General features: G+C 25.1%; 1 protein-coding gene across 6 annotated transcripts in view; it reads left to right on the plus strand.

Moving 5' to 3' along the window:
* The window catches only part of LOC112682231 (myeloid zinc finger 1-like), a 36,388-nt gene that overhangs the window by 608 nt on the left and 14,779 nt on the right, over positions 1 to 21,001 (plus strand). The window contains exons 1-3 of one of the 6 annotated variants that reach the window (XM_025552752.1): positions 153 to 701; positions 899 to 1,023; positions 8,724 to 9,371. In XM_025552752.1, coding sequence (XP_025408537.1) covers positions 8,736 to 9,371 — 636 coding nt within the window. In that variant the 5' untranslated portion in view covers positions 153 to 701; positions 899 to 1,023; positions 8,724 to 8,735. Of the gene's footprint in view, positions 1 to 151; positions 702 to 731; positions 1,024 to 1,096; positions 1,165 to 8,150; positions 8,269 to 8,723; positions 9,372 to 21,001 lie in introns of those variants that run through there. The other 5 variants (XM_025552754.1, XM_025552753.1, XM_025552750.1 and 2 more) reach the window with 5 other exon arrangements.

Genomic DNA, 21,001 nt, shown 5'->3' on the forward strand with positions numbered 1-21,001 from the left:
CCCCCCCACCAATCGGCCCTCCACCGCCGCCGGACGCAATATTCGCGGGTTTCCCCTTGTTCCCCGTCGTTCGGCCTACGGCCGACGCGACGACGGGGTGCGCGGGACCCGGCGTTTAAGCGGTGTTGTCAGTTCGGGCTCACCGCCGGCGCGACGATTTTGCGCGCGCGTCCTATTCGGCCCGGTCGGTTCGTTTTTTGGCGCCGCGCAACGGCACCAGTGCAGTGTACGCCAGCGCTCACAGTCACTCGATCAGTCGACCGGCAAAGTCATCGGAGGCCGGTTGAACTCCCATCGAAAGCGCGTGATAACGCACACACACCACACACACACTCACACACCACACACACACACACACACACACACACACACACACACACACACACACACACACACAACACACACATACACTTAAACTCATATACAAACATACCGCATACACTGACACTGACTCAAATTTACACACACGAACATGTGAATACATGTACACAAACACGCACGACATACGCGCGCGAACAGAAATATTCGCGAACGACGTGATTAGTGCGCTCGTAATACGCCGGCGACGTGTTATACCGGTTTGTGAAAAATAATAATTATAATAATAATAAATTTTTTTTATCGTTTCGCGTGTCCTCTCTGTCGTGTGCCGCCGTGTTACACACGCACTCCAGGCGCCAAAATGAATTCATATAGCTAAGGTATTAAATGAAAAAAAAAGGAAAAAAAAAATACAAAATACAAAAAAAAATTTTTTTTTTCTTCTAATCTTTAAGTTTTTTTTTTCATTTTGATATATTTTACATATTGTTGTTGTCTTTTACGTACGCATTTCATAAAAGGTCGTCGCGTATTTTTTTTTATTATTATTATCATTTAATTCGGTGTGCATGCTCAGTGTGTCGAATTAGGCAAAGTGCAAACGAAATTGTGTTACGACCAAACTTCCGTCATATTTTATTAGCCGGTACTAATGGTGTTACGAAAAGGAATTTCGCAAAGGACGATAACTACTAACATACAGTGCGTATAACCATGTGATATCTTTTTTAAATGTTATTTAGTATTTGTATAGTTTATGTGTATGATCTCATAGATGACGCACAACTATATTGCCAATATATTATGTCGATAGCAGATTAGAAGAATCGCCATTCGGCCAATGTACGTACTCCTGGTACTTTGATAATGTTTATATACATGTAATCTTATCAGACGCTTACAATATTTTTTTCTTATCATCGGAATTGTGTTAATTAATACAATCGAAAAAAAGTTAAGTTATCAGCAAATATTATTACCGGAAAATTCTCGATTCAAATTTGTGTTATTTCATTTAAAATCTGATATTGTTTATCGTATGAAACTCCAGCAGAATAAATAAAATTACAGTTGTTTTGTATGGGCATGCGCGTCTTTAAATTGCATACACGTAACGCCAGTCAATGATAGCTGATAGCTAACGGTCGACAAATAAATAATAAATAAATATAGCTCAATTAATTGTAGAATCTAATTAAAAACGATATTCTTACTTTCCAAAACCATATATTATAATCGCATACATTTTAAAATAACACAATAAGTAGTTTTATTTTGAATAATTATTACAAATATTTGTTATTCCTTATATAAACCTAAATATTGAATTTGTACATTTCTTATTTGGGTACCATTATACATGATTTTTTATTTAAGTGATTTAAAAATATACCAATGTCGATCTATGGAAACTCAAGGTTGTAATGTAATTATCCGCAATCTGATTGGTTTTGAATAGAAAGGACTTGTGAATACTTTCCTGTATCACGCTCTAAGTCGAAAACAAGGATAAAGTATATATTGTTAATCCAACAGTTTTTTGTTATTTTTGGGAAGTAAAATAAAATATCTTCGATATTCATATAAAATTGCAGTACGTATTTCATAACGTAGTCTATATTCAATATAAAAGGGTAATATTGAGGGTGTATAATTTATTTAATCAATCAAAATAATTCCAAGTAGATTATTTATAGTTGTATTTCATTATGACAGTATTGATATCAATTTTAGTTATTATTTTTTTTTTGTAATACTTAACTGTTTAATTCATTTTTACCATATTTGTAATATTTTTTATATTAAAATTGTAGTTTGACTACGGCGCTATACTAAATAAAAAAATATTTTCAATCGAATAACCTAAAATTCTTGAATGATAAATAATTGAAATTGAATTACTTTTATATTATATTATTATTATTATATTTATAATATTTTGTTTGCAACAATGTATTTCTAGTTTAACTATAAATATAATTATAAAAATTTTTTGGTCATAATATATTTTAATTTATAAAAACTAAATAATATTTATTCGGTAACTACTAATGACTTTATTTAAAAAATAAATATAGAAGTAGATATTAGATTTTTTGGTAATATTCAATAAGTATTTTATGTATAGTATGAATATATCAGTTTATTAAAAAAATTATACAAATTGAAATAACAAACAGTTCGTTGCTATAGTATCTGACCGTTCGACGGTAACAATTTTTTTAATTATGTTTATTTTCAAAAATATCTTCAGACTATAATATTTAATAAAAATTAACCATTAACTGTATAAAATGTTTTTAATTTAAAAAATCACACTATGTAAATACTTTAAAATGAAAATTCTAGAAAAAAAACCAAAGGTAATATTATTATTCCGAGGCCTTATTTCTTACACGTAACCACGATTCATGATACCACTTGAAATTTTTAAAATTTTTCTTTTATGTCAATTACCAATATTTATTAAATCTATAAGTATTAAAATGTATTTTTTAAACAAGCATACAGCTTTTTTATCGAAATAAAATACATAATTGTAAAGGAATAATTATTTATTGTGTATTTTTATAAAATAAAATATAAATGAATATAAAATATAAATATAAATAAATTAAATTTTAAGTGAATCGAAATGTTTTTATACAATATATGGAATATGAATTATAATGAACATTTATATTTTATAATACTAATACAATTATTAAATTTTTAACTAGATAATTCTTAAATTTATTCAATGTATTGGGAAGTTTGACCACATGATTTAAGGGGGTGTTTATGGTACTCGATGTTTATTGTGTTACAATATACGATGGCGTATGTACATATTTATGACGTATCACGTATGCTATATACAACATTAAAATACATAGTATTAATAATTGTTGTATAAATACTTGATTTATATACTTTTATATATTTATTTATTATTATTATACATTATTATTATTTATTTAATTTTATATATTTAAGAACTTCTTAATATAAACAAATATAAGAATAATTTGTTTTGAGGTTTATTATAAAGTATATAAACATAAATTGGTACTTATTATCTGGTAATTTGTGTATACATATTTATACGATATAAAAAATATTTTAAGTACTATAGTTAATTATTGGTTAGTCAAAATAAATTTTAATTTCTATTAAAGTATGTCTAGATACACTTCCAAAAGAAATCGTTTAAACATTTTATGCACCGATCTGATGTTTAATGTAATAACCTAAAATGTATCGGTACAAATATGTTATTACAAATGTATAATACATAATGTAATTTGTAAACAAAATATAGGTTCAATGAAATTTTTGTTTTTTTCTCTTTTAATTACAAATGAGAAATTAATATAAAGTATAAGAGAAGGCTACTGATATATTAGTCAGTAAAATGAACTACGTTAATAAGTTATTTATTTACAATTATATAATAATTATAAATAAATAATAATAAGTGGTATCGCCCGTTATTTCATGCACTATCGCTCGCACTTATAAATTGATTGCCAACTGTCTACCAAACAACCAATATCCACACAGAAATATATATTTTATGTAGCACAATAGTAGGTATATAAATATTTTTCTAATAAGTAAAATATTAAATAATTGGTCATATTTTTCAAATTGGAAGTATTAAAAAATTTAAATTTTTTTAGTATTATAGTATAGTTGTTTTTATTATCTAGATCTATTGAAATATTCTTAAAATAAAATGTAAATAAAATACAATTTTTATTCTACAATTAATTAATTCTACAATCGTCCTGAATATCAAAATTAAATAAATTCAGAATATGTAATGAGTAGATAAACCATTTTTAAAGTGTGAATTTTAATAGCTATGTATTAATTTATTAAGTGTTTTTTAAATAATTGATGAGTATGATGTTATTTATTTAGGTTAGCAAACATTTCTAAAACAATGATATACTTGAAAATAATGTATTTCATTCTTATATAAACATATTAAACTACATACATGCTTTATTATGTATTATAATCTTAAAAATATGTTTATTAGTTTAATCTTTTTACTATAAACTGTTTTATGTAATCATTAAATTTGATTTATATCATTATATTTTACTAATATTAATATTTTGTGAGGGATGAAAATAATCACATAGGAAAGGAAAATATATTAATTTTAAACAGAATGCAATATTGCATAATGCAGTATTATATTTAATTTAAATAATAAACTTTAATTCCTCTTTATAACGTTTTTTCTCCTTACAAAATAATTGTCAAAAGTTAATAAGTTAGAGAGTATCCGAATCAACCATAGTTTCTGAGTGTTTTTATTTTTGAATCGTCACCTTCACTTAAATATTAGGTATTAAATACCAATCACAAGATTTATTTAAATTTCAATCGTTGTGGTTATTAAGAATTAATTTCATAATGCAATTAGTTAGTTTATATATATATATATATATATATATATATATATATATATATATTACTTTAAATTATACTTCTAAATCAAAACCAATATTCATTTAAATAACTATATACCTAATAATATTGTAATAATTTATTGCATTATAGAAGTGCAAAAAATATAATTATTAATAAAACTGGTTTTATATTATATAAAAATCGTTAATTGTTATTAATTATTTATGTATAGAGTTAATAATGTTATTATTAATACATAAATGGCTATACAATTATAGTTATTACACTATTGATTTATTTGATACGTATTAGTTTTCTTTTCTATATACTTCATTATACAAAGTTATAATACAAATTGGTTTAATAATCATATATTTTTAGCAATAAAAATTATTAATAAATATAATTTGATTAATGAAATTAAAGTAAATAAATATTTTACTACATAGTAATAGTAGCAGCGATGATTACTATTTCGATTTTAGTGACAGAGTACTTAATAATCAGTCGTTTTACTATAATCAATTTGTTATTATCATTAAATAAAAGATCAAATTGAAATTCATTGAATATTGAATAAAAACTTTTTTATTTGTTTAATTATTATTTAAAAATATGAATATGTTATTCAAAATATTTATCATATTCTGTAAAATGTGCATATTTTATATATATAAACCACAAATCATGATTTTGATAGTTGGGTGGATGAGTGGGTGGACATAGTACAAATCGTAATCAAATATTTATATGTGCACTATTTTAATTAAGCTACGTTTTTATTTGGTTAAACGATTTATATAAGTTGTTTATATAGTAATTAAAAACAGTTTAAGTATAAAATGCATTTTAACTATAAAAGTCCATTGTTTATTCTTCAATGAAGTTATTATAAAGTCACATATCGATACTCTTACATAATTATTTTAATACTAAAATGGACATGTAATAATAAATAATTTTTGATAATCAAAGTTACTTACTGTTCAAATTGAATAAATATTGTAGTTATATATGTATAAATTATACCAGTAAATATTATAAATTAGCTTTTAAGTAAATATGTTTAGAAGTGTAATTAGTAGAGTTAGTTTGCAAAATGTATAACTGTCAAGGCCTATTTATAATAATACTTACGGACTTTTAAGAATTTACCCTTAACACGGCGCATAAAAAAATAAAAATATTATAATTTTCCTAGAAATTAACAATATTTTATTAATTATGTTTATAATTATATTACTTAAGATTTAAAACTAATTGTTATTATCTATATATATATGTCTTCAAATATGGATGGAAAAATAGACAATACTAATCTTCTTTTCAGAAGAAGATGCTTCCTTGTTGAAAATCATTAGAAAAGATCAAAAAATTAAAATTACCTCTTTCTCAATTATAAAATCATATCAAGTCTAACAATAAATAAGAAAGTAAAAACAAAAATATTTAGACAACACTTTTCCAAAGTTTTTAAGGATAATTATAATATTAACTTTTCTATAGAAAATCAAATGTCAGAATTTCAAATTATTCGTATATAACTAATAATAAAAGTTATAATCGCCTATTAGTTTTCTATAAACTACCACATTCATATTGTTAGCGTAATTTTTCGAATCTCTAATCTTCTCCGTTTTATGGAAATGTTTAGTAATTATTTTATTTTTTGTCACACAATTTGGATAGTGAAAATGCCACTCGGTTATACATCAAATATCCCTATTTGTATTACTATTTACAGCTCATTAAAAACAATTTTATACTTTTGTAGTATTCCAAAACGATACGCATGTTTTCAATGATAAATGAAACCCTAATCTTATTTTCTAAAATCTTTCTTAAGTACCTATTCCTACCTATTTTTTATATTCTACATGAGTAAATGTTCTTTTGCTATCAGATCTAGATTAAAGCTCTTCTTGAGTATATTGTTAATAATAACCAGTGTTCTCCTAGGCCCAGCCACTTTTTAAGTTATACTTCGATATCCAATTCATGCACTCGGAATACGCCATCAACAAAGTTATTTCACATGTGTTGATCCTGTTGCAGTCTCGAAATCTCTTCAAAATAATTTTAATAATTAATCTCTTTTACATTCTAACTGGCGTGTCAAAGTTAATGAAAACAAATCTACCCATAAAACTTTTGCTTTATACTATATTCAACACTCACTAGTATACCAAACAATAAATACATACCAAAGTCGAATATAGCAAATTATCTAGTCTTAACTTTTGACAAACTTCAGACTTTTAGTTGAAGCACATTCATTTATCAGAGATAAAATTAAATTAAAAAGACTACTTTTTCTATTTCAACTCATCCTAGGAAAATATTATAGAACTCTTCAAAAAACACATTTATAATTTCTTGCTTAAACCATTATGAACGTATACAACTTGGGCTATAATTAGAAATCTACCTTTAAAATAAAAAAAATGTCCAATCTAAAATCGTTAAAGATTCATAACTATCAAAATACACAACTAAGCTCCTCCGTACATTAAAACCTTGCTAAATATCACTGCTTCAAATTAAAAAAATTGCCTTAGAACAAATATTTATGTTCGTAACAGTATATTTTCTTTGTTGCTAGGAACCTTCTCAGAAGACTTAAAACAGTTCTAAGTCCTTATTTTATAATTAAATGTATGCCATAAGGATTCAATTCATACCAAAGTGCCATCACTCGATGGTTATATTTTCATATCTATATATCATTGTATTATAAAATATCTCGAAAATATCCCTTATTATAATTTTACCATATATGTATTTAAATTTTATACATTTCTAAATTAAAAAAAAATAATAATAAATTGCATACATTTTGAGTATTCATTTTTTATGTTATAATTATTCATTATACTTTTTGAATGCCGTCAAGAACCAGTTAAACTGTCTAAAATATACATTGTTATATTTGTAATACATAACTAATATAATACATTTTATACCCATACAATTATCACAGTGAGTCAGCTAAGTGGCTAATAAATTTTAGGGTGGTCACAGGTTTTACCCTTGATGTTACAACTTGACACTCACTAATACAATTATGAATTACTTGTGTATAGGGGACAGCTAATTATAAATTTCGAATGTTATTCATTTGACAACCAAACAAAAATTTGTTTTAAAGAATTCAATGAGTATCGTTAATGTAGGTTTAATGTACACGGAATCCGCGCGTTATTTAATGGTGTCTTGGATATGTATTTTTAACGGGAAGAAGAATGAAATATTAAACATACCATAAATATATTGAAAATAATAAGCAATATAAAAAATACCTAAATCACTTTAATAATGTAAGATAAATGGCTATCGCCCATTGTAGTATTTATTCCTTGTATTTACACTACTGCTATGATCTACATCAGGTTACGGTTTTAATCTTTAAACAAATTATTATTTATTTTATCTGAATTTCATATCGGACGCTTCGGGTTGCCCACTGCTGACGAACGAAATATCTACTTTGACAATGATAAGTCCGCGGCAGGGAGGATCTGAAGCTTGTTTAAGGAAGGGGTAAATAGGAATATTAATACTATTATACTATTATTTGTTATCATGAAACTTGCTATCAATAGAAAGATATACATAGTATTCGATAGTAAATGTTTACAAGTACTTACTATATATATATCTGTGTGACTGTACACCTATATCAAAAATACTAAATAAATCTGTGCTAAAAAAAAGTCTAAAGGAGAGGGGTTATATATTGTGAAAAATATAAACGATATCTTTATTTTTTTCGTCGTTTCTCTATGATACGGATATTCGAAAATTTGCTCAGCATATTCTGCGGCTTTAACATACATTTCGAAGTCCAAAGAAGGGGTTAGACGAAAAGTTTGGTTGTTGTGACACTTTCCCTTGGGAAATCCTAGAAAGTACAGCGTACGCACATATATTTTATAAATTATTATATTTATAAGCTTAGCATATAGCACTCATGTTGTGGACTTTTGTGTGCGCAGGCTATCTCAGACATGGGAAGCGAGCACTACTGTCTCCGGTGGAACAATCATCAGAACAACTTACTGGGCGTATTCAGTCAACTGCTCCAAGAAGAGTCCCTCGTGGACGTGACGCTCGCCTGTTCGGAAGAAGGCCGCCTGATCCGCGCTCACAAGGTGGTATTATCGGCGTGTAGCGCTTACTTCAAGGCACTGTTCCTAGACCACCCGACTCGACATCCGATAGTCGTGCTCAAAGACGTACAGTTCGCAGAGCTTCGTGACCTAGTCGAGTTTATGTACCGCGGCGAAGTGAACGTGGACCACAGACAGTTGACCACTCTGCTGAAGACGGCTGAGAGCCTAAAGGTCAAAGGGCTGGCTGACATGGCTCGCCCCAGTGACGGTGACGAAGACACCGTCGGCGACCGCGTCGAGCTTTTGCCCGCCGACCGGGACGACGAGCCCATGGAACCGGAAGATCTGCGGCCGTTGAGTCGGTGCCGGACGCCGGTGCCGACCGAGAGCCGTACCCCGTCGCCGCCACCCACCGAAAGCGACGACAACCTGTCCATGCAGAGCGAGCCCAGCGACATGACCACCGTCGACAGACACGACCGACCGTCTCCGTCCGGTTCCGGTCTTCCGCCGGTTCAACAAGTTCCTTTGGTAAGTAACCATAATATTTCTATTTTATTGTTGTTTTTCATTCGTATGCGTATTACTATAATATAGTACATTCATTGTTTGACTTACGGTTGGATAGACTTTGTTCTTCATTTTTAAACAATTTCGGCTCATTTTCTTAAATGTAAGAGTTGTACGAGATGTGTACGGTCATGACTTGAGAAATACTTATTTTTATTATACTATATGTTTGTTTGTTCAATCCGTTTCTAATATTTTTCCAAGTCAAACACAGTGCATGGAAGGATAGGGCCCATTTACGGTATGAAATGTTTTTTTTTCTACTAGAACCACCCTTCCAGCTATAACGTTGAATAGAATTGGTAAACTTCAAAATATTTACGTGATTTACCCAAACACACTCACATTAAACACACACACACACACACACACACGCGCGTGCGCGCGTACATTCGTACGTGGATATAAAAGTACAAATCTTATGACATAACTTTCACCTCTCCGAAAATGTAATTTTTGTAAAATTACTTCCTTTGAGTTATTTTTTATATTTATATAATATATTTGTGCACTCGGCTGGCTTCTTACGATATCCATCGTTTTTTTTTTTTTTTTTGGTGGTGAATATAGACATCGCAGTTGTTTAAAGGATCTTATCGGTAAGCATATAATTGGATTACGTTGACAAATATCAGACGATTTCTATCGTCCACGATAGGCGACTCATGAATTTCTTGGATTGCGTTTTAAGAACAGTGTAAAGGTGAGAATATTAAAAAAATAATACCGTTTGATCTTCGGTAAACTTTCAAAGTATAGAGAAACCATCAAAGTGCCACTCGTACGTGATTGTATTCCACTCGTTTTTGGTTCTACAAACATCTATATTCACTTATTTTAGTTATTACTTCGTGTCAGGGGTGTCGATTTTAAATCACATTTAGACGTTTTGCCATATAGATTAAAGATTATTAATGTTATTGGAATATCTTAATATATACTCAAATGTATGTGTACGTCTTAGTAATTAATTATAATCTTATATTTACATCAAATTAGGCATTATATGTTTAAATTTTAAAAGTAATTTTAATTATCATTACATTCGTGGAGGATTACATAAAACTCAAAATTATTTACCGAACAGCAATTATTTCCGTAGACGATTTCAGAGATTTTTTCCAACTATAATACTTAGTATGAAATAAGTATAAAATGAATATATTTTATTATCTTTGTCAATACTTACGATGATACTAATTTCAAACAAACTTAGCAAGCATAATATCATTATATAGATAGTAAGATAAAATAAGCATTTTACTACTCCACTTTATTTATTTGTTTTTTTATTAAAAAAAAAAAAAAAAAAAAAAAAAAAAAAAAAAAATGATTTTCTTACTTTTAAATTATTTTATGCCAAATTATTATCAATATTTGAACATTTTTATGCAGTAGCTACTTAATTAAATATATTAATCCAACATTTATAGTTTTAAATGTTCAATACATGTATATTGCTAGTGATATGTCGAACCCTAATTTTAAAATCGAACCGAACTTAAAAATATTTTTTTGAACCCGAACCTAACCGAACATTTAAATTTTTTACCGAACTGAACAGAACCGAATCTAGAAAAATTTCAAATCGAACTCGAACTCAAATTCAAATATTTTTCAATAATTTGAAAAATAAAACGGCTGAACACTGTAGTCATTGATTTTATGTGTAGATCAATCGAATGTATTCAAATTTTTTAATGCTTATGATTGTGAAATCAATATAATATAAAAATTCACAATACATAGAAGTATAGAATTTTAACATGTTTTTATCAGCAAAACAGCCGTGAAAGCGAAATAATATACTATGTACTCTTCTAATATACTCAATTTCTCAAAATAAATTTTTTTCGTTTCAATAAATATGATTGAAATAGAAATCAATACTGATATGCAGTCATACCTAATCATTATTAACACCAAACAATTTCAAATTTTTAAAAATTACTTTTGAAGAATTGTAAAAATTGATTTTCAAATTCAATACTTAATCTTTGAACTATCGTGGCCAGTAAGTCTGGTTTGACAAATATTAACAAGTTAAATTTTCGAATAGTACCAAATTATTAATAGTTCGGTTCAAATTTTTTCATACAGAGTTCGAATTTTGAACCGAATCAAACATCAAGGATTCGGCTCTGTTCGAAATCACTCATTACTAATTATTATCGATTATTTTTTATGACTTACTCGTTAAATTATAATACATTTTGAAATGTATCATACTATAATATAATGCAATAAATGAAAAAATGATTTTATAATTTTTTTGTTGAGTAGCATGTCATTCACATAATAGTGTACGCCCCCAAGTGCAACACCCTTGAACATAATCCATTATCACTCCTATTAAATGATTTAAATTTACTTTTTAAATTTTAAAACCCGAATATTCTGAGCTTATTAAATATTCAAAATAAAAATAAAAATAATTTATAGTTGCTCTATATTTTTAATTACATAAAAATTCATTGAATTGTCTACAATGCATACAAAAATCATCTAAATCAAATTTTTTTAAATTATAAAATTTTGTAATAACATTATACATAAGGCAAAAATGATATACACTGTACAATTTTTATTTAAACTTCATAACTTAATAGTAAATTCATTTAATTGATATATGGAATACAACTATAAATTATATTCACTTCATTTATCGAAGATTTATTAATTAAATATCTATTTAAATTATATGAAGTGTTGTTCCTGTTTTATAGAAAATTATATTAATAAGAAAAATCATAAAATATATATTATGATGGATAAATCTTGAAGTCAAGTTGTTAAAAATGATTTTAGTCTTCCAAATGTACAAATATAATACAATTATATTATTATACTCACGTAAACTATAAATAAATTTTAGTTAATATATAATAGGTAAATATATAAGTGACTATAAGGATTCAAAATTCATATTGTATAAATGTATAACATACTGATTACTGATGAGTATGAGTCGATGCACTGAAAAAAAAAAATTTAAATGATCACAGGTTTTGGGTTAAAAATTAATCACCTATAGCATCTAATTTGACTGAATATATATATATGATGAACTTAATTAACACTAACTACTTACTAATTATAAAAAATATGTACAACGATATATAAATAATTTATTTTGCTTTAAATAAATCATATTATAAATTGAAATTATGTTACATATAAAGCCGCAATGTGCCATGTATATTTTTTAGATAACACCTTATACTAACACCTTTTTTTATTTAACTTTTAACTTCTAATACACAACATTGTAAACCTTATAATATTCTTAAAATATTTTTGCATTTTAGTAAAAATGTGAACTTATTTAAATCTTGAAATATTTTTGTATTCAATTTTTATTTGTAAAATTACATAATTACTTATGATATGAAACGTAAAAAATGTTGATAAATGTAACAAGTAATATGATATATATTTTAAAAATAAAATACGTAAATGAAATCTTTTAAACTCATAAAAGTATAATCAATCTTCACTTACTGTTAATTTTTTAAATAAAACTTAAGTTGATTTCGTTTTTCCAACGATTACATTTGGAGACGAATTTTGATAACATAACCTCCACCACCATTCAAGTCTGCACATTTTATTTTATTTTATTTTATGAATTCTTGGGACCATAGCAAGGGAGGCGAGGGGTATCTATGCCTCGACTGCAATTCCTAGGTGAGCGTGAAAATTAAAAATTTACATTTGATGTTAAAAAATACTACGGTTAATGCTGTATATATTATTTACAAAAACTTAAACATCCTTTATATTAATTGAAGCAATTGTTGAAAATAATATCTAATAATTATATTTTTTAATTAAAATTACATAAAGGTGCATTTTTAAATTACATCTTGGGTGCAATATTTGGTTGCTACAGTGCTGCGGGTCCCTTGAAATATATGTAGTATTTTGTAAGTAAGTATATACGGAATATTCCGTATGTGTAAGAGTAACGAAAAATATTGTTTATATTTTAATTAAAAATTTTTACTTTAAAATCGTCAAAACATCCAATTCTATTACACTTAAAAATAATAGATATTATATAGATATAGTATCGAATGTTATCATTAATTATTGACGTTAAATTAAAAACAAATATATTATAACATAAATAATATGAATTAAATTTATTTTAATGTTTTTAAATAACTAAAATATAGTTAAATACAAATCTCTATTGTTAAAATAAAGTTTTAATATTAATATTAATATAATATATTTGTAATATATTTAAGAGAAATTGAAACTGAAATTGACATATACATATTTTAAGTCAAATCAGTACATTATAAGAAATTCAAACTGGTAACCTAACCTAGTAATATTACAAAACGCTTTACCCTTTAACACATTATATGTATAATTAAATCTTATCTTGAATAATATATAATATAACATCTTTTATATTAACTGAGTTTATATAATAACATTGGTTTTCTTCTCACAAAATATTTGTTACAAATTTAGTTTATTCATGGTTATTATATTTGGTTCCAGAACAACGGCACTCTAGGGACTCTAAAATCAATTATTTCCCATAAATTGGAATAGAAAAATCACAAAAAAGAGCTAACCAGAATACAAGGGTACTCTCACATTTGTGTATCGAGTAAACTTCTTATAGGCGACGTCTTAAATAATTAAAAGTATCACTTAAGACATAAATTGTAGGATAATAATAATATTAATAATAAAAATACTTGTACAACTGGTCAGAAATAATATATGTTTATCAATATTTTATTATATTTATTAAAACGTATTTCATAACTAATCTTTATTCATTGATTAGCTAAAAATGACTTATTTGTGGCTTATAAATTTTAATTTTATAATTTAAAAATGTATCAGTAAAGATTATATTTTAATTAATTATAATAATTTCAACTAAATTTTAATATTATTGAAAAATAATTTTACATATTTTTATTATTATTAGTCTTTAAGTGGACTCGTTCATAGTTTAAAATTCAAAAAATATTATAGAATGTTATTTTTTATATTATACTTAACAATATTTAATTTTTATATTATAACATTGTAGACTGTAATTTTTAATCTAAAACGGTAAAAAAATAAATACATTTTTTTGTAGAATCCTTAGTTTCTCTGCATTCTTTTAAAATATTTTTAAATAAAAGCAAATTCAAAAATTAATATTAGATGAATAGTTATTTTTAATTAATTGGTATTAATATTTTTTATTGGATGATTAAAAGAAACTTATTTTTCACATGACTAAATTATCATAACTATGGTTTTTCTAGATAAATTGTTGTTTATGTTAATATTTTACAAATATAAATAAGTTTGAAATGTATTAATTATAAGCTTTTAAAATTTTTGAACTATACAAGTAATAACTAACTATACTAATAAATCTTCTATCTATAAATCATTATATCTTGGATTATCATATAATTTTCTATATCACGACTGTACATTTGTTCCGATTAAAATATAAGCATGTATGATTGATATAGTTACTGATAATGTAATATATTAGTTAAATTATCCTTAAAATAAAATATGAAATTCAGTAAAAAAAAATAAGCTTATATTTATCACGATGGTAAATTTAATTTATTCAACTATACATTTTTATTCTATTGAGTCCATATAAATGCTATTTTTATTACAAGTATATTAATAATATATTAAAATTTAAGTTGGACATTATTTTTTTAAAAATATTTATTTGCAAAGACAAACTTATGTTAAGTATAATTTTATAATTACTAAATAATTAATTAAAATTGCGTTAAATATATATTTTACAACAATGATAACAATTTTAAGCCGGAAATACAATAACGTTTCAAATAAAGATAGTTGAATACGAAAGCTCTATTTTGCGTATAAATAATTGAATATCAAGATTAGAAGTTCCGGCTTTGAAACTACAAATGCCTTTGCCTTTTTTTGCATACCTTATAACCAGAAAATCCTTCACGCATAGTTTATAATGAATATGCATTAATGTTCAAAAATCTAATTTGGTAGCCGAAAAACGTGTTTAAGGTATAAAATTCAGAAAGCAAAAATAAATAATTTGACCTACTAGAATTTACGTTTGAATTCAAATATACATTTGCCAAAATTCTTATCTATATAACCGTCCAGCAGAGTATTTACAGGGGGGATTTGGGGATCAATCCCCCTTTGGTATTTTTTTTCCTTAGGAAGGTCTTAACGGACTAGCACTTTTATCAGTTTATCGATAAAAAGACATAAATACTGACGAAGTAATTGATGAATTAGTAGTTAAACAAAGAAAACTTGATTTTGTATTATAATTGCAAATAATAAATAATTATAATAAAAATAAATATTTATAGTGTGTAAAAAGTAAACTATTTTTACTCCGTAAATAAAATATTATTAATATTTTTATACTGCGTTTGGTGAGTATTTTTTTGAAAAACTCAAAGGGGGATCTGGGTGCCTTTCATTTTTACGTATATTATTTAATAGCCCATCCCTTCTCTATACCAATTCCTAAATACGCTGTAATCGTCTAATTAAAAATACAAATAAGTCATTAATATTTTTGGTACTTAAATACATGTTTTTAATAATTTTTAAAAATATTTTAATTAAAAAAATATTTTGTTTCCCTAATTTAGGAATGTTCAGAGAAAAATTCCAATGATATAAAAATAAACTCAAATTAACTTATGTTAAATTTCTTTATTATATAATGTCAATTATTTTGTTATTTAAAATTTTTTTTAATATTATAATAATTCTATATGATTTAAAAAAAAAATTAATTTTCTATGAGTATATAATAATTTGCATATTTTTTGAGTATTACTGTGTTTAATTTTAATTTTATTAAATCTTTAGCGTAAACAATATAGGTATTATTTTGGCACTTAGTAGTAATAACTACAAACCAACTCAAAATTGAATCGTATTGAAATTTTAATATATATTATTAAAAATATATACTTGTTCGAACATTTTTAATATTTAAGTTTTAGACCAGCGCATCTTTTTTGATCCGCGTCCCTAAAATTAATTTACGTCGCTGATGCAAAAACTCTAACCCTTCCTACTAACATTATGTAAATTTATAATATACACTTACTTAATGTATATAAACATTTTATTCATATAAATTAAATCATTAATTTTAGGTAATTTTAATATAACTTTAATTTAATTAATCCAAAACGTAATAAAAATTCAAAATTAGAGTTTTATAACAAAATAAAAAATTATATAAAATATATAATTTTTTCGCTTGGTGTTTAATTATTGGCGACCATTTAGTAAAATTTAGCGATTTCTAGGTTGCGCACCAATGTTTTAGACAATCAAACTACTTTTTGTGTGTATTATTTTCATCAAAATTGTATTTTATTGTAAAATAAGGTTTTTTAAACCTAGTGTAAATTTATCAGAAAAAAACTAAAAAAAAAACTATTATTGATATAGAATCTTATCGTTTTAAATATATATATATATATATTCAAATTAATTTATTTTGATATTAATAAGTGCTGTATATACTTTTTAATACGTTTCATTGTAGTAATAGCACTAATTTATATTTTATATTTATACCTAAAAGAAAAATAAAATATGCATATTGTAGCTGCAAACAAAAATGGAATATTGTAAAGGTAAGATTATTACAATAAGAATTAAATATGCATTTGAAATGGAATATTTAAACAATTTCATGTTAATATGAACTTGTAATATGTGGTTTTTCAGACCTTATAGTGATCTATGACTTACTTTTATCCGTTAGTCCTACTCTATAGTGTATTTATGGGTGAAGGGGTTACCGAGTCTCGACATCCCCTACAATGAGAAAAAAAAAGATTACAGTTTAACGATGTTATCAATAAATAAAAACTACTTAATAACAACTGAAGTCTTTATTGATGAATTAGCAAAAAAAAAAGACGTTTACCTTTTTTAATAGTATAAATAATTCTTCATTTGTTTTTATAATAATAATAGAATAACAGAATTATTAATTCATGTCTTACATATTTTTATAATCTTAAAAAATAATTTTATTTTAGAAAATGTTTATAACTTCTCTATTTCGGCCTTGTCTGTTTTCGTTCTATAGCTATATGGCATACGTTTTTCATACATTTTCGTATCATACAATATATATTATGTGAAGTGTATAAACTCCTAACAAAGGTTTTAACATTCTTGAAATACACAATAATGTTAAGAGTATTCACATCACGTGATAGATCAAATTTCCTCCGCAGATAGGTTTCCTAATTATTATTTGTAAACTTGATGTACAAAATAAATTTTAAAATGTTTACAAAAATTAAATTCTACTTTCTGAAATTAGGTATATTATTGAATGTTATATTATGCATTTTTCTATCCTGAAGTAATAATTTTTCATCTGATAATTATTTCAAGACACGTATCAATAACAAAAGTTGTAGATGGTTAGTGGTAACAATGCTAACTTAAATTAAATGATAAATAAAATGCATTTAAAAAATGCTAAAATTAAAATAATAAATAAAAAATTAAATAAAAGTCTTATAAGTTGTAGTATTGAACAAACTAAAAATATTTTAAACCATACAAAACTTGAGACTCAGAATACTTATATGTGAGAACTAATTCAGTGTTTAGGAAGGTTTAATCTCTCTTAAGCCTCTATTATTCAGTTTTTCCTGGTTGCACTATGTCTTTATTTTAGGTGGATAACAACAGTATTATTTATATTACTAGAAAACTATAACTATTAAGATACTTAATTATAATACTGTTATCTTCCATCTGTAATACAGTTAACTATTAAGATATTTAACTTTTTTTACTTCTAATGATATTTAGTAATCATTAATTTCAATTTTTTTGTAAATAATAATGGTTTTAAATTAATATATTTTGTTAGATTTTATTTGATTTTGCTTTGATCACTAACTATAATAAATTATATTTATAAACTTAGCAGTTATAATTTTATATATATAATATTATATTTTTAGCACACAAATCAAAGCGGCTACAACTCGTTTGCACAAAAATGCACAACTTGATTGCGTACATATATTTTGGCTACCTGTGACGAAAATCCCTAGTGTCAGAACTCGTTTGTTTATTATCGTTGATTATTATACTCTTTGTGACTATGATAGTTGGTTACTTTTATTATTTTGTTTGATTTACTCGTATTAACAATAACACTCACAGGAAATTTTTTATTAATGCATCTAATATTTGAACATCCACTCATTAAAACATGGTATTCACGAAATTTATAATTATTAATATTGAAACATTATTTTCCTCACAGAGATTCAAAAATATTAGAAATTTCTATGTCCATATTAAATTTTACGTCGTCAATACACTAATCACCACTATATCGTCCATATCCATAATCCATACCGACTGAAACTTTACTAAAAGTTGTTTGGAAAATTCAAATTTATATAATCTACAGTCTACACAGTCAATTATAAGATAATATATTTGATAATTTGTACTGCAGTCTGTGATGATATATGTATACACGTGTTATGTGTGTGACTGTGTCGTGCGCAAACGAGTCGTCGATTTTCAGGTAAAAAATTTTGAATGTGCGCAAACGAGTTGCAGCACTTTAAGCTCTTTAAGCTAAAGTCAGTGTAAGATTACATTACATAAATATACATTGTCATATAGGTCATGAGCCGAATTAAGCTTTATATTTTTGTGGTAAATTGATAATTTAAAATTTAGTTTTTGTGATGGTGATCGATAATAACATATTGTAACTAAATTCTATATTTAAATATACATATTTCACAATTATAAGAAAATGTTTTTTAAAAAACTCATGTTTTTATTTTAAAATTTGGTTAAATTATGTTTTTTAAATAAAATATATCAACCGGATATTATTTTATGAAAAATTACAGTCAAATTTTAGACAAAAATTTTTGAAGAATTCAATGAATAATAAATATGCTTACAACTACTTTATATACTTCAATAGTAAATATCGTTATGGAACACTATTTATTTCCAATGTAAATAATTTAACAAAGTAAATTAAATTAATATAAAGATTGTAGTTAAAAATAGTATTATTATTCAACTGTATAAGCATGCTATAATATCTACAATTATTTTACTCATCCAAAATCACTACTCTTATTTGCTATTAAATTCCATACAAATCGAGCTATTTAGATTTTAATTTTAAATAAAGTTACTCATTTTAGTGATTTAACCATAATATTTATTAAAATCCTCCTTCTTATTTTTTTAAATTTCATCTTATGTTTTAATTAAAAAAAACTCGTACATTTTCTACTGCATATCGAATTGTTAAAATGTTACCATTGAAGTAAAAAAAGTTGTAGACATTTCGATTGAGGTTTAATTAGCAAATGTGTATACATTTTCATTAATTAATGTATATACAAAAAACCGTATCATCTAACTGTAAGTCAGTAAAAATTAATAACTTCATAGATAATTTATAAATATTTATTATTTTTTGATTTTCTATAGGTAACTATTATAGATGTAAAAATATATAATTATAGACCTTCTAATACTTATCAGTTACTATTATCGAAAAATTCAAACTCAAAATTATTTATTTGCCATGAAAATTTAAATGATATTACAGGACTCATAAATTATGTATAAGTATTGGATAATTATTATCTAATATTCACTTGTAAGCAAGGCCGTAGCCAGGGGGGAGGGGGTTTGGGTTCAGACCACCTCCCAATTTTTTTTTTAAAAAGAGTTGAATGATTTTAAAAGCCTATTACATATGAAATTTTAAAATTTGCTTTTCCAAAAACATATTTATACTTTAAAACCCTTCCTAATCTTTTCTGTATATGGCCTTGTTTGTTGGATAATATTGTATGCAAATACATTATAAAATTATTTTATACGGTTTTACTTAAAACACTAATCATTAAACCTAAAATACAATATTTACGCTGTAAAAAAAGTGATGATTTTATTTAAAAATAATAGGTACTTTTAGATTCATCAAGTAGTTCTATTCAAAAAACTCACCAGAAAACTAGCTGGGATAAATCTTCTAAGTTTTATCACTAGTCTCAAAATTCACAAAAGGTGAAGGAGAATATATTATATGATGAAACTGCTATTATTTTATATTTATGAATAATAAATATAATTAATTTGCTAATTTTATCAATACATGCTATTAATTCAAATACATTCAATACATTCAATCAATATTTTATATTTATTGTTATATTATTTAATTTTATTATAACTTATGTGCAATCATTCTGATTTTCTGTGCTTATGCATTTAATATACTTAAATATTAAATAGTGAAAATGTATTTTCTATTAATTTAATTCCTCAAATTATTACTTCTCCAAGACTTTTCAAATATTTATGTTTAGATATATCGTTAAAATATTAATTTACTGAAAATAAGTTGTAAATTGATGATATGCCTAAACACTGATATTTTATAATTATTGTAAAATATTTTTCTGTGTCCCGTTATCTTTACATAATTCAATTTTCTATTTGAACTATTTAAGGTGTATATATTTATATATTTATGACTATATATATATATATAT

Source organism: Sipha flava, unplaced genomic scaffold (assembly GCF_003268045.1).
Source record: "Sipha flava isolate LNK unplaced genomic scaffold, YSA_version1 200_pilon_pilon, whole genome shotgun sequence".
Classification (NCBI taxonomy): Eukaryota; Metazoa; Arthropoda; class Insecta; order Hemiptera; family Aphididae; genus Sipha; species Sipha flava.